Source organism: Tinamus guttatus, unplaced genomic scaffold, assembly GCF_059628265.1.
Source record: "Tinamus guttatus ecotype Peru unplaced genomic scaffold, ASM5962826v1 Tinamus_guttatus_pri_ptg000463l, whole genome shotgun sequence".
NCBI classification, from domain to species: Eukaryota; Metazoa; Chordata; class Aves; order Tinamiformes; family Tinamidae; genus Tinamus; species Tinamus guttatus.
The window spans coordinates 234,204-246,785 of record NW_028288997.1 but is presented as its reverse complement, the minus strand read 5'-3'; the positions used below and the strand labels follow the sequence as shown (position 1 = coordinate 246,785).

At 67.3% G+C, this 12,582-nt stretch overlaps 1 protein-coding gene across 1 annotated transcript; it reads right to left on the bottom strand.

Annotated features, from left to right (window-relative positions):
• Positions 1-6,794: 6,794 nt before the first annotated feature.
• Positions 6,795-12,358, bottom strand: LOC148593044 (all-trans-retinol 13,14-reductase-like). The gene is made up of 11 exons (XM_088532609.1): positions 12,196-12,358; positions 11,632-11,814; positions 10,602-10,831; positions 9,525-9,720; positions 8,534-8,731; positions 8,327-8,458; positions 8,110-8,248; positions 7,931-8,040; positions 7,567-7,733; positions 7,050-7,209; positions 6,795-6,947 (listed from the first exon to the last, which is right to left on the bottom strand). The coding sequence occupies exons 1-11, from the start codon at positions 12,356-12,358 to the stop codon at positions 6,802-6,804; spliced, it is 1,824 nt and encodes a 607-aa protein (XP_088388735.1). The 3' UTR covers positions 6,795-6,801.
• Between the last annotated feature and the right edge of the window lie 224 nt (positions 12,359-12,582).

Below are 12,582 nucleotides of genomic sequence, written 5' to 3'. Positions count from 1 at the left end.
GATGGAAGTGATACCCAGGAACAGGAGCAGAACCCAGGGACAGGAGCAGGTCCCAGGGATAGGAGCAATTTTCAGGAATGGGAGCAATTATCAGTGATGGGAGCGGCCGCTCCACTGCTCCCAGGACGGAGCCGCCCCGGCTGAGCCGATCACGGAGGGGGCATCTCCCCAAGCCGGGGCAGCTCTCGGGGGGCAGCAGGGCTGGGGGGTCCCATCCTGCTGCAGCGGCCGGGGGCAGCCCCGCGGCAGGGCTCGCTCCTAGGGCCCCCCATCCCGCTCAGCTCCAGCGGCTCCGGCCAAATTCCTCCGCCCCCGCAGGAAGCCGCCGGCGCGCTCGGCTCTGCGCTCCGGGGCTGGGCTGCGATGGAGGGATGCAAGAAAGGGCTGCAGGAGCCGTGGCGGGTCAGGCAGGAGCGGGGCCAGGCGGCCCCGGGCCACCAACGTCACCCTGGCACGCGGCGGCGGCTCCTTCGAGGAAGCAGGGCGAGGAGCCGGGCCCCGGAGCCGGCGCCTCCGGCTGCGCCTGGACGCGCCTCCCGCGCTCCAGGAACCGCGCGCAGCCCCGGCGCCCGCCGCCAGCCCCCGGCTTTGCCACCGGCATGTCCATGCCCACCAGGAGGAGGAGGAGGAGGAGGCTGACTTCATCCCAGAGTGCCCTTGGAGTTGCTGGCTGCAGAGGGGAGCAAAAACGGCATCAGCTCCCAGCGCCCCGGCAGCTCCCGACTTCGAGGAATGGGTGCACTCGTCTCCAAGCAGCATTCCCGCCTCTGGGAAGTGCCCATACTTGGGGATGTCTCCCATCTCCATGTGATGCTTCCATCCCTGCAGACCCCTCCTTTCCCTGGACATTGCTCTCATCCCTGGGTACTGCTCCCACCCCCGGGAATTACTGCCATATCTAGGAATCGTTCCCACCATGGGATTTGCTCGCATCCCTGGGAATTGTTCCCATATCTAGGAATGGGTCCCGTCCCCGGATCCCACTCGCGGCTCTGCCGCGGCTCTGTCACTCCCGTGCTGAGCACCCCCCGCCGGCCGCAGCTCCGCCTGGGATCTCGCTCCGTCTCCCTCCTCTCCTCCCCTCCTCCCGGCCGCGTTTCAAACCCAAACACGGTGCAGTGGAAAATGTGACCGGCCGCGGAGCTGCAGATCACTGGGAGGCGGCCGGGCCCGGCACATGTTTGGCTGCGGCGCCCGGCGGGGCCGGGGCACCCGGCGCGGGGGCCGGCGCGGGACTCCCCGGTCCCGGCGGGAAGCCCCGGTGTCCCCGTCCCCCGCCCCGTCCTCCTCCTCCCGGGCTGGCCGGACCCCAGGTCACGGGGCCTGGGCGAGACGGCGCCGCTGGCCCGGCCGCCGGTTCGAGTCCTCCCATGGGGACAATTGTCCCGGGTCCCTTCAGGGGTCCTGTCGTGGGCGCCCGGGCACATCGAGGTGCCTGGAGGCTGCGGGAACTCGGAATGTCCCTGCCCTGGAGTCTCTGTCCCTCAAGGGCCCTATGGGGCTGGGGACCCCGGTGCCAGCGCCCCACTGCAGCTCGCGTCACTTGTGGCCAAGGAGTGTCAGCGGAGCCAGTAGATTGTCACTGTGCTGGGGGAGGGACATGGCCATGACTTGTCCCAGGGCAGAGATGGCAGGGAATGCATCCCGGATGGATGAGATGGAGACACCCCGGGCCACGTCTTGGCCAGGAAGGACAGTGGTGCCCGGTGCAGGAGCCGTGTCCCAGCCTGGGACACGGTGCCCGGTGGAGCAGCCGTGTCCCGATGGCAGGAGGGGGATGCTCCGGGCTCCATGACCCAGTGTGGTGCAGCCATGTCCCAGCTGGTGGTGCCCGACAGAGGAGCCGTGTCCCCAAAGTGACGGTCCCCAAGGAAGCGCTCACACGGTGCCGCCAGCGGAGCGGGGCCGCGGCAGCCGGAGGTGTGTGGGCTGGGAGCAGCAGCGCTCCGAGGAGCCCGTTTGTTTCTCATTAGCGGCTCTTGGCAGGAGCTGTGGAAAAAATAGCTTCAAACAGCAGAGCTGGAAGGGAAAGGGCCAGACCAGAAGGAGGGAGCAGAGGGGCCGCCGTGGGGAAGGGGCCACTGGGCCGCCTGGAGTACGGGGAGGGGGTGGGACAGAAGCAGGGGGACGGATAGGGACAAAGCCACCTGCACCAGGTTCCTTTCCCCTGTGGAACAGGGCTCCAGTGAGGAAAAACTCCAGGCATGGGTGTTTGTGTCCATGTATGTACAAGTATATGTATGTGCATGCATGTGTGTGCAAGCATGCACGTGCATGATCCAGCAGACCCCATGAACCCTGCTGCTGGAGCTGCACAGAACAGAGAGAAGGAAAGCAAGGAAAAGAAAAAGAGATGGAAAGAGAAGAGAGGAAGAGAATGGAGAGAAGGGGGAGAGGCGGTGGCAGAATCCTGGGCAGCAGGACGAGGAGGAGGAGGACGAGCAGGGCTCGGGGACGCCCTGCCGTGCCCGCCAGCTCCGTCTGGCCCCGTCTGCAGCAGCAGCAGCTCAGGAAATCAGAAGCAAATGCGGCGCTGGCAGCGCAGCTCGGCGGGCAGGGCGGCTGCTGCGGGGAGGGCGAGGGGCACGACGCCCCGTCCGACGTCCCACGGTGCTGCCCGCGCTGTCCCGGTGTGTGCAGGAGCCGCCGCGGCACCGGCCACCCCGCCGCGACCATCCCCGCTGCATCCAGCCCCGCGTTCCCACCAAAGGGGGTGGCAGGACCACGGGCAGCTGGACTCGCTTGGCAGAGGCGCCTTATGCAACGCTGCGACTTTGAGAGCTGCCGGCATCTTGCCACGGCCCGGCTGCCAATTCAACCAAATGTGAGCCGGGGAGGGAGCTTGCAGGGCGGGCTCAGCCCTCTACGAGACATCAGAGAATCCCCCAGGGCCGGCTGTCCCACGAGGCATTCCTGGGATTGTCCCCTGGGCCATGGAGAGCTGCGGCTTTGATGCCTGCACAGGGGGACAGGGGGCTGCAGCACCCACTGCAGGGTGGCAGTGGCAAGAGGTCACCTGGGGACAGTGTCCCCTGGCCAACGCTGCACCCACAAGAGCTGGTGGCACCACGGCCTGACCGGGTACCCCATGGCCACTGACATGGGGGCCACTCGCCCAGCACCATGAGGCTGCGCGTGCAGATTGACGTGTCCCCTACGTGCACACGCGTGTGTCAGGGACAGGGCCCAGCCTCCAGCCCGGGTTTGGCACAGGTACTGGCTGCGCTGGGTGCCACCTGCCTTCCCGGCTATTTCTGCCTCCCGCCTGGGTTTAATTCCGGCCTGGCGGTGGCTGCCGTGTAATTAGGAGCCCAAAAAAGGCCCTGCAGCCGCCCCGGCACCTTGTAATCTTCAGCGGGCAAGGAAGGCGCTCGCTGTGGCCGTGGGGTGGAGTGTGGGGGCCCTTGCAGCCGTGCAAAAGCATTGTGCAAGTGCACCGTGCAAGAGCCCCGTGCAAGCACACATGCTGTGCAAGCACACATACTGTGCAAGCGCACTGTGCAAGTGCACCATGCAAGTGCACTGTGCAAGTGTGCCATGCAAGCACACCATGCACACGTGCCATGCCATTGCGCCGTGCAAGCACACTGTGCACACATGCTGTGCAAGCACACTGTGCAAGTGCACCATGCAAATGCACCATGCAAGTATGCTGTGCAAGCACACCGTGCAAAGGCACAGGGCACCCTCACTGCATGCACAGATGTGCCCTGCAAGTGCATGCTGTGCACACTTGCTGCATGCGTGCACAGAACATGCATGCCCATGGCTTGCACGTGGCACGCACCAACAGGTAGGGAGCCTGGGTGGGGACACGCAGCCATTTGGGGTCCCCCTTGGTGGGGATCCCCATGTCCCACTCCCACAATGTCACAAGCCCAGTCCTGGGCAGGAGGCCCATTTGGGGAGGGTCAAAGTTGCCCTGTTGCCCCATTTCCCTCCCCCACCATCCCCAAGCAGCAGCCCTATGGCTGGGGACCCCTGTCCCCCTGTCCACGGGGGCACGGCAGGACACGCCAGGGTGAATCCCTCGCTAAGAGCTTGAGCCCATTAGGCGGGGGAGCCGTCGGGAATAAACCCCTTAACGGAATGATCCTGCTTACGGCCGCGTGCGGCGGCTCCGCGGGGCTCTTCACACCTGCGGCGGCACCGCGCCTTCGGCCTCACCGCCCTCACCTCGCCTGACCGCGGGGACACCGCGGGGACACCGCGGGGACACCTCAGGGACTGCGGCCACTCATCCCCACGCTGCCGTGGGACACCCCACAAGCCTCCCCCTGTGCATGCATGGGGACCAGGACACTGCAAGGGGACCAGGCTGCAGGGACAAGGGGGCCCTGGACCCCCCCGGCAGCCAGAGAGGCCTCTGCCCTCCTGCCGCCCTTCCCTGTCCCCTCCTTCCTCCTCCTCTTCCTCCCTCCTCCTCCTCGCCCAGCCCTTCTCCTTCATTAGGCTCCATCTCGTGGGATGGAGGCAGTGGGTGCCCAGGGTGCCCTGGTAGTGGGAGATGCCCCCCCAGGATGGCCGCTTTCTTCGGCAGGACACAGGGTCCCCCTGTCCCCATGTGCAGGGAGTGATGGAGAGAAGGACCAGGGTGGCCTCGAGGCTGGGGACAGAGCTGGGACAGGGACCGGACAGGGCTGGGACGCGGCTGCCACATCAGCAGGGAGCCGAGGGAAGCGGCGCCCGCAGCTGGGAGCCAGATGCTGGGGGCGGCGCGGGAAGGGCCGGAGCACAGGGCCAGCGGGGCCAGGGGTGTCCCCTGGGTGTCCCGTCCCCCCCACCGGGGACCCCAGCAACGGATGGTGCAGGGACACCCGGTCCAGGCAGCACCTCCCCAGGGCTCCCTGGTCCTGAAATGCAGGAAGGAGGGATGGACGGGACGGAGGGATGGACGGGATGGAGGGATGGCCAGAGGGATGGCCAGGGGGTAGGCGGGAGCAGAGAGGAGAGGGGCCGGGGCTGGGGCAGCAGCTTCTGCCTGGGGGGAGGAGCGGGGGGAGTTTACGAGGGAGAGGGGACAGTATCTGGGGACCCCTGTGGCACCCCTCGCTTTGGCATCATCACCCAGGAACCCAGGCATCCGGGTAGCCCGTGGGACCCCCCGCAACCGCCTGTGCAGCACCGGGCACCAGTGGGACTGGGGGAGAAGGGGTGGCAGCAGCACCCGCACCTTGAGCGCACTCCAAAACAAAACCCCAAAACACCCCAGAGTGAGGCAGCAAAGAGAAGCTGGAGCGGGGAGCAGCTCCAGGGGTGCCAGGACGCCTGGGCCCCTCTCAGAGCTGGGAGGTGGCGGAGGGAGGCAGCCCCCGGGTCGTGGAGCGGCCAGGGGACACTGGGGACGGCGGGGGGACACGCGGAGCTGCCACCCGCTGGTCCCGGCGCAGGGCAGGGCGAGGCCGGGGGAGGCGACACGCAGAGCCAAGAGTCGCGGTGTCCCCGAGGGCCGCCCCGCCCCGGCCCCCCCCCCCGGCGCTGGTCCCCATGCCGCAACAGGGACACGACGATGACCCCTTAGGGGACTTCGTGCAGCAGCCCTACGGGTAAGGGGGCGGCCGGGGGGTGGCATGGGGGGCGTTAGCAGGGGGCTGGGCGGGACGGGGAGGTCCCTGCCAGCCCCCCCGCACCGTCGCCTCGCTGTCCCCCCCCCCAGGTTCCTGTTCATCTCCGCCTGCCTCCTGGTCGCCGTCGCCCTCCTCATCGTCGCGATCGTGCTGATCTGCCGCAAGTTCTGCCTGCAGCCCCCCCCCGGCCCCCGGCCGCCCCCCGCCCCGGGGGGGCTCCCGCCGCCGCCCCCCGTCCCCAGCGTGTCCCCCCCGCAGGGACTCGACCCCCCGCCCTATAGCGAGGTGGGGACGCTCCCCCCGCCGGGCCGGGACCTCCCGCCCTATAGCGAGGTGGGTGTCCCCCCTCCGCCAGGACCGGACCTGCCACCCTATAGCGAGGTGGGTGCTCCTTGGGGGGGGGTCGAGACGGCAAGGGGAGCGCTATGGGGCTGGGAGGGGGCTACAGGGCCATGGGGCTGAGTTTGGCATGGGGGAGTTGGGGAGGGTCTATGGGGCCATGGGACTGAAGCCAGCATGGGGGACTATGGGGACAGGGTTGGGGGGCCATAGGGCCCAGCATGAAGGGGATATGGGGGAGGCTGGGGGGGCGCTGGGGTCCCATCTGAGCCTCCCATCCCACTCCAGGTGGCGGCGAAGCCCTTCCTGTACCCGCCGGCGGAGGGGCCGTGCAGCGAGTGCGGGTGCCACGTCGGGCCTCAGCCGCCCCTTCCTCCCCCGCCAGCCCCTAGGGGCGCTGGGGACGGGCTGGGCCCCCCGGCATAGATGGCAAGCAGGGGACCCCGAGGACAACCGGACACCAACCTCTGTGCTGGCGCTGGCAGCCCCGTCTGGTGGCTGGACCCCGGAGGGGCTCCCTGCAGAGCGCCCGGACGCCTGGGCCCCCTGCCGTGGCTGGGGCGGGGGGCTTTGCTATTTATGTGCCTTTTCCTTAAAAAGTGACGAATGACACCCCGGCCATGGTGGCTTTGGGGGTGGGGAGGGCCCTGCAAGCCGTGACCCCCAACACAGAGGCGCCCGGTGCCGCCCCGGAGCACCCTGGGCGCAGCCTGGACTTTGCCAGCCCGCAGGTCCCGGCTGGGGACACGTGAGTCTGCGTCACCCCAGGGTCAGGGCCAGCGTCACCAGCCGGGGGACACGGTGCCGCTGGCGCTTCCCGCTTTATTGACCCTGCAGTGTCCGCAGCCGGTGCCACCGAGTGCCGCGGGCTGTCCCCACCGTCCCCAGCGGTGGCTCAGGCCGCCTTGCGTCCCCGGCGCCACTTGATCCTCTTCTTGAGCAGCAGCAGGTCCGCGTAGAGCAGGCGGCCGAGGACGGCGGAGGTGCAGAGCAGCCCCCCGTGCAGCGCGCCCGCCAGCCCGCAGCTGAACACGTCCTGCCCTGGCGGGGACACGGCGCCGCGTGGGGACATGGGCCGGCGCCGTGTAGGGACATGGGCCACCGCCGCCGCCGCGGTCCCCAGGGCGCCCGGGCTCTCCGTACCCGTCAGGTAGAGGTTCCGGATGGGCGTCTGGGCACGCATGGCGGCCACCACGTGCGGCGCGAAGCGGCCCACGTCGTGCTCGGCCCCGTACATCTCCCCGCACGGCGCCGCCAGGTAGTGCTGGTTGGTGAGCGGCGACGCGGCCTCCACGAACTCCACCTGGCACCGCGAGCGGCCCCGTGGCCTCCACGCTGCCGCCGGGCCAGGGACGGGCCACCACCCCCTGCCCCGCTCCGGGGGCTGTGCCACCCCACAGGTGGCAGGGATGCTGTCCCCACGGTCCCCTGAGCACCTGGGACCCTGCAGGCGTCCCAAACCCCATGGGGTCCCAAACCTCATCCCCCCCCAGACACCCTGTCCTGCAGATCGCTCATGCCACCAGGGCACCCTGTCCCTGCTGCCACCCAGTGCTGCCCACACCCTCCCCAACGCCGCAGGGTGCCTTGTCCCTGCAGGGCACCCAGATGCCACCCCAGTGCGTGGGCCACCCCGTCGCCGCGGTGTCCCCGGCGTCACCTTGTCACGGAGGTGGGGGAAGCGCTGCAGGGCGCGCTCCAGCAGGCGCTGCGCGATGGCCGTCTTGTAGCCCTGGTAGCCGGCGCCGCGGTGCTTGGCGCGGGTGCCGGCCCACTCCTCGAACCACTCGTACCGCGCCATGGTCAGCAGCGTCATGCACGAGCGCCCTGCGGGGCCGCGCGCCCGCTCCGAGTCCCCGGCACCACCCAGGGATCCCCCATCCCGAGCTGGTGTCACCCTGGGACGCGCTGGCAGCAGCGCCCGGCCCGTAATCCGCCTCCCCGCATTGGATTAAGGAGCCTCTGATCCGGCAAAGCCGAGAGGATCAAGGCTGCGGAGGCATCCCGGGGGGGTCCGGCCGTACCTGGGTGCCTCTCCTGGTAGCTGGGGTCCTTGGCGGCGGGGAAGGTGATGAACATCATGGCCAGGTTGTCGGGGACCTCGTCGGCGCTCAGGGCGGCGTAGCGGCTCATCCTGCGGGCACGCGTGCGGCGCTGGGCACACGGGGACCCCCTGGGCCCCCCGGCCGGCCCCGGTGCTCACAGGCCGTCCAGGTCGTTGTGCGGGTAGAGCCAGAAGTTGGTGGAGGGCAAGGCAAGCTCGGCCGCGGTGCCGCGCAGCCCCACGAACACCAGGAAGGAGCCCATGCCGTGGCGCACCATGTCCAGGCGGGAGCGGACACCTGCGGAGAGACCCATTGGGAGCCGCCAGGACAGGGGACCCGCTGGGTGGCCGCGGAGGGGACGTCGCGGCCGCTCACCCGGGAGCTGGCGCAGCTCCGGCGGCAGCAGCGCGCCAAAGGTGTTGAAGACGCCGGCGTCGGAGATGACGACGGGCGCCGCGATCTCCACCTCCTCCTCGTCCTCGCCCTGCCCCTTGCGCACGGCCACCCCTGTGATGGGGACACGGTCACCCCGCCGCGTCCCCGCGCCCCCGTGGCGGCGGGCGAGGGGGCTGCGGCACCGACCCACGGCGGCGCCGTCGGGCGAGACGAGGATGCGGGTGACGGGGGCGCGCACGAGCACGGCGCCGCCGGCGCGGGCGATGACGGGCACGGCGTGGAAGGCGATCTCGCTGGCGCCGCCGCGCGGGTACCACGCGCCCCGCTGGTAGTGGTGCACCATGAGCACGTTGATGAGGAAGCTCGAGTCCCGCGGCGCCGTGCCTGGGGACAAGGCGGCGGCGTCACGACGGGGCTGGCGTGATATGCTGCTATCGCGATACGGCTGCCCCGTGCACCTCTCCTGCCTGGTCTACCTCCTGGGACCATGCCCTCCCCTGTCACAACATGGCCTTGCTCTATCGTGACATGGGCCTACCTATCATGATACAGCCCTCCCCTGTCATGACATGGCCCTCCCCTGTCACAACATGGCCTTGCTCTATCACGACATGGCCCTACCTATCATGATACAGCCCTCCCCTGTCATGACATGGCCCTACCTGGCATGACATGGTCCTATGTACCTTGACACAGCCCTCCCCTATCATGACATGGCCCTCCTCTGTCACAACATGGCCTTGCTCTATCGTGACATGGCCCTATCTATCATGACATGGCCCTACCTGTCATGACATGGTCCTATGTGCCTTGACACAGCCCTCCCCTATCATGACATGACCCTCCCCTGTCACAACATAGCCTTGCCCTATCATGACATGGCCCTCCCCTCTCATGACATGGCCCTACCTACCAAGACAAAGCCCTCCCCTATTGCGACATGGCCCTGCCTGTCATGGCACAGCCCCTCCTATCGCGACATGGCTCTCTCCGTCACAACACAGCCTTCCCCGATCACAGCATGGCCTTCTCTTGCTGTGAGACAGCCCTCTGTACCACGACGTGGTCCTTCCCTATCTCCATACAGCCCTCCCCTATCATGATGCATCCTTCCCCTGTCACGACACGGCCCTCCCCTATCGCGATAGCTCCAGCCCCACGCCCAGGACCCCCACACCGTAGAAGAGGTAGCTGAGCAGCGCCCGGAGGTCGCCGTCGGCCGTCAGCCGGGCCACGGCCTCGCTGTGGCTGGTGGCCGCCATGCGGAAGACGGGCGAGATCCAGTAGATGAGGCCGGTGCGGGCGAGGAAGGTGGCCAGCCACAGCGGCACCATCTTCAGCACCGCCAGCAGCGCCACGCGCCGGGCGGCCAGCTGCGGGGGACAGGCCCTTGTCACCTGCTGGCCACCTCCACGGCCAGGGTGCACCTCCAATGTCCCCACGGTAACCACCACCTGCCCATCACCATGTGTCCACTGCCCATGTGGCCATCATCCTGTTACCCATGCACCCACAAGGTCCATTACCCATGTCCCCACCATCCCACCACCCATGTGACCAAAATGTCCGTTACCCATGTGCCCACCATCCCATCACCCATGTCCATTGCCCATCCTCATCACCCATGTGCCCACCATGTGCACTGCCCATGTCCCCACCATCACCATCACCTCTGTGCCCACCATCCCTATCAGCCATGCCCATTGCCCATCTTCATCAGCCATGTGCCCACCATCCCATCACCCATGAGGTCATAACATCCTTCACAATGTTCCTGCCATGTCCATCACCCATGTCCCCACCATCCCCATCACCTTTGTGCCCACCATCCCATACCCACGTCCCCATAATGTCCTTCACCAACACTCCCACCACGTCCGTCACCCATGCCCCCACCATCACCAACGTGCCTATCCTCCCCATCACCATGGCCGTTGCTCATCCCCACCACCTATGTCCTTGCCATGTCCCTCGCCCATGTGCCCATCATCCCATCACCCATGTCCCCATAATGTCCATCACCCATGTCCCCTTCACCAACGTCCCTGTCACCACCAACACCGATGTGCCACCATCTCCATTGCCCATGTCCCCATAATGTCCATCACCCATGTCCCCTTCACCAACGTCCCTGCCACCACCAACACCGATGTACCACCATCCCCATGGCCCATGTGCCACCATCCCCATCGCCCCTGCCCACTGCCCCATCCCCACCATCTCCCCCATCCCTGTCCCCGCGCCGGCCTCGCACCTTGGAGAGCCGCATGAACTCCCGGATTGCCGCCTTCTCGGCCGGGAACTGCTCCTCGAGGGCGGCGGCGAAGGCGGCCTTGCCGGCGCGGAGCCGGTACTCGCGGGTGCCCAGGCACACCACGTCGTAGGGGTCGGCCAGGCGCTGCCAGGCCAGCTGCCCGTCCGTGAGCTGGTCCAGCGCCACGCGCAGCATGCTGCCCTCGTGCATCTGCCCCACGTAGTGGATGCCTGCGGGAGCCGGTGGTTGGCACTGCCAGGGGGACAGGCTATCTTGTCCCCTCCCAGTGCCTCGGGGTGACAGATGGGGGAATTAAGTCATTAGGTGTCATCTGCTGTGGATCACCTTGAGAGGGGCTGCCATGGCCCGGCCTCCCCCCATGCTGTAGGCACTGTGCACGCATTGCAGAGACCCTGCCTCGACACGCAAGCGTGGCAGACCCAAGTGTGCAAGCAGACCCAGGCATGCGCTCTCCACAGTCAGACCCATTGCACACACTGCAAGCAGACCTTGTGTGCACGCTGCAAGCAGACCCAGCATGCATGCGCTGCAAGCAGATCTCGTGTGCACTTTACAGGCAGACCTGGCATGCATGTGCTGCAAGCAAACCCTGTGTGCACTGCAAGCAGACCCAGTATGCATGCACTGCAAACAGACCTTGTGTGCACACTGCAAGCAGACCCAGCATGTGCACACTGCAAGCAGCTCTGGCATGTGTGCTGCAAGCACACCTGACATGCATATTGCATGCAGACCTGGTGTGCGTGCACACAAGCAATGCGTGCACTGCAAGCACACTGCAAGGGTGCAGCACAGGCATGCCTTGCACACCTAGCATGCACACCACATGCTTGCAAGCACACTGCACGCTTGCACACCCATTGCATGCAATGCAGCACGTGTTGGCTGCACAAGACACTCTTGCAGCGGCACAAACACACGCAGCCCCAGGCAAACACAACGCTGCATGCACACCTGCGCCCTGCACACCAGCGCACATGCACCATGCACCACGTTGCGGGGTCCTTACCCACGTCGAACTCGCAGCCGTGCTCCTCGAAGGTGTGACAGCAGCCGCCCGCCTGGTCGTGCTGCTCCAGCACCAGCACCCGCTTGCCCGCCTTAGCCAGGGCGCAGGCGGCCGCCAGGCCCCCCATGCCGCTGCCGATCACCACCGCGTCCAGCTGCCGCGGCACCCGCGCCGCGCTGAACCCTGCGCACGGATGGATGTACGGACACACGGACACGCCAGCGAGCGAGGGGCAGGAGCAGCGGGGAGGTGGATGGAGAGGTAGGCGGAGGGACTGAAGGACAGATGGATAGAAGGAAGGGACAGACGGACAGAAGGAGGGATGGACGGAGAGGAGGAGGGATGGTTGGATGGACGGATGGAGGGATGCACAGACAAATGGATAGGGAATGGGATGGACAGGCCGACAGATGGACAGTGAAAGAGCACCTGCCCAAGGGGACTGTCACAGGGAGAGAGGGACAGACAGTGCAGCCACAGACAGACCCACGGACAGACACCCACAGCCAGGGAGAGCACATGGCCCCGACGGACAGACACCGCGCAGACCCGCCGCGCACTCACCCTGCTTCAGCACCTTGTCCCGCGCCCGCCGATCCGTCACCAGCGGCCTCGGCGTCCCCGAGGGCGGCTCGGCAAAGGGGTTGCGCCCGGGGGCCACCAGCCGCCGGGCCACGAGCCCCAGGGCCAGCGCGCCCAGCACCGCCAGCAGCAGCAGAGCCCACATGCTGCCCTGCACCTTGCGGCCCTGCAAGCTGATCCGTGCACGAGCTCACGGGCACGCGCGCTTATAGGGGCACGGGCTTATGGGCACGGGAGCTTATAGGCACGGGAGCTTATAAGCCTGGGAGCTTATAGGTGTGCGAGCTGATAGGCGTGCAAGCTTATAAGCATGTGAGCTTATAGGCGCGTGTGTTTACAGCCTGGGAGCTTATAGGTGCACACGCTCGT

Excerpts from the sequence above, each read along its gene's own strand:
- LOC148593044 (XM_088532609.1), bottom strand. The coding sequence starts at position 12,358 with ATGTGGGCTCTGCTGCTGCTGGCGGTGCTGGGCGCGCTGGCCCTGGGG. Across the intron at positions 8,459-8,533 it reads GCCCGACGGCGCCGCCGTGG|GGGTGGCCGTGCGCAAGGGG; the intron begins GTCGGTGCCGCA and ends TCCCCATCACAG. Across the intron at positions 7,210-7,566 it reads TCCCCCACCTCCGTGACAAG|GTGGAGTTCGTGGAGGCCGC; the intron begins GTGACGCCGGGG and ends TCGCGGTGCCAG.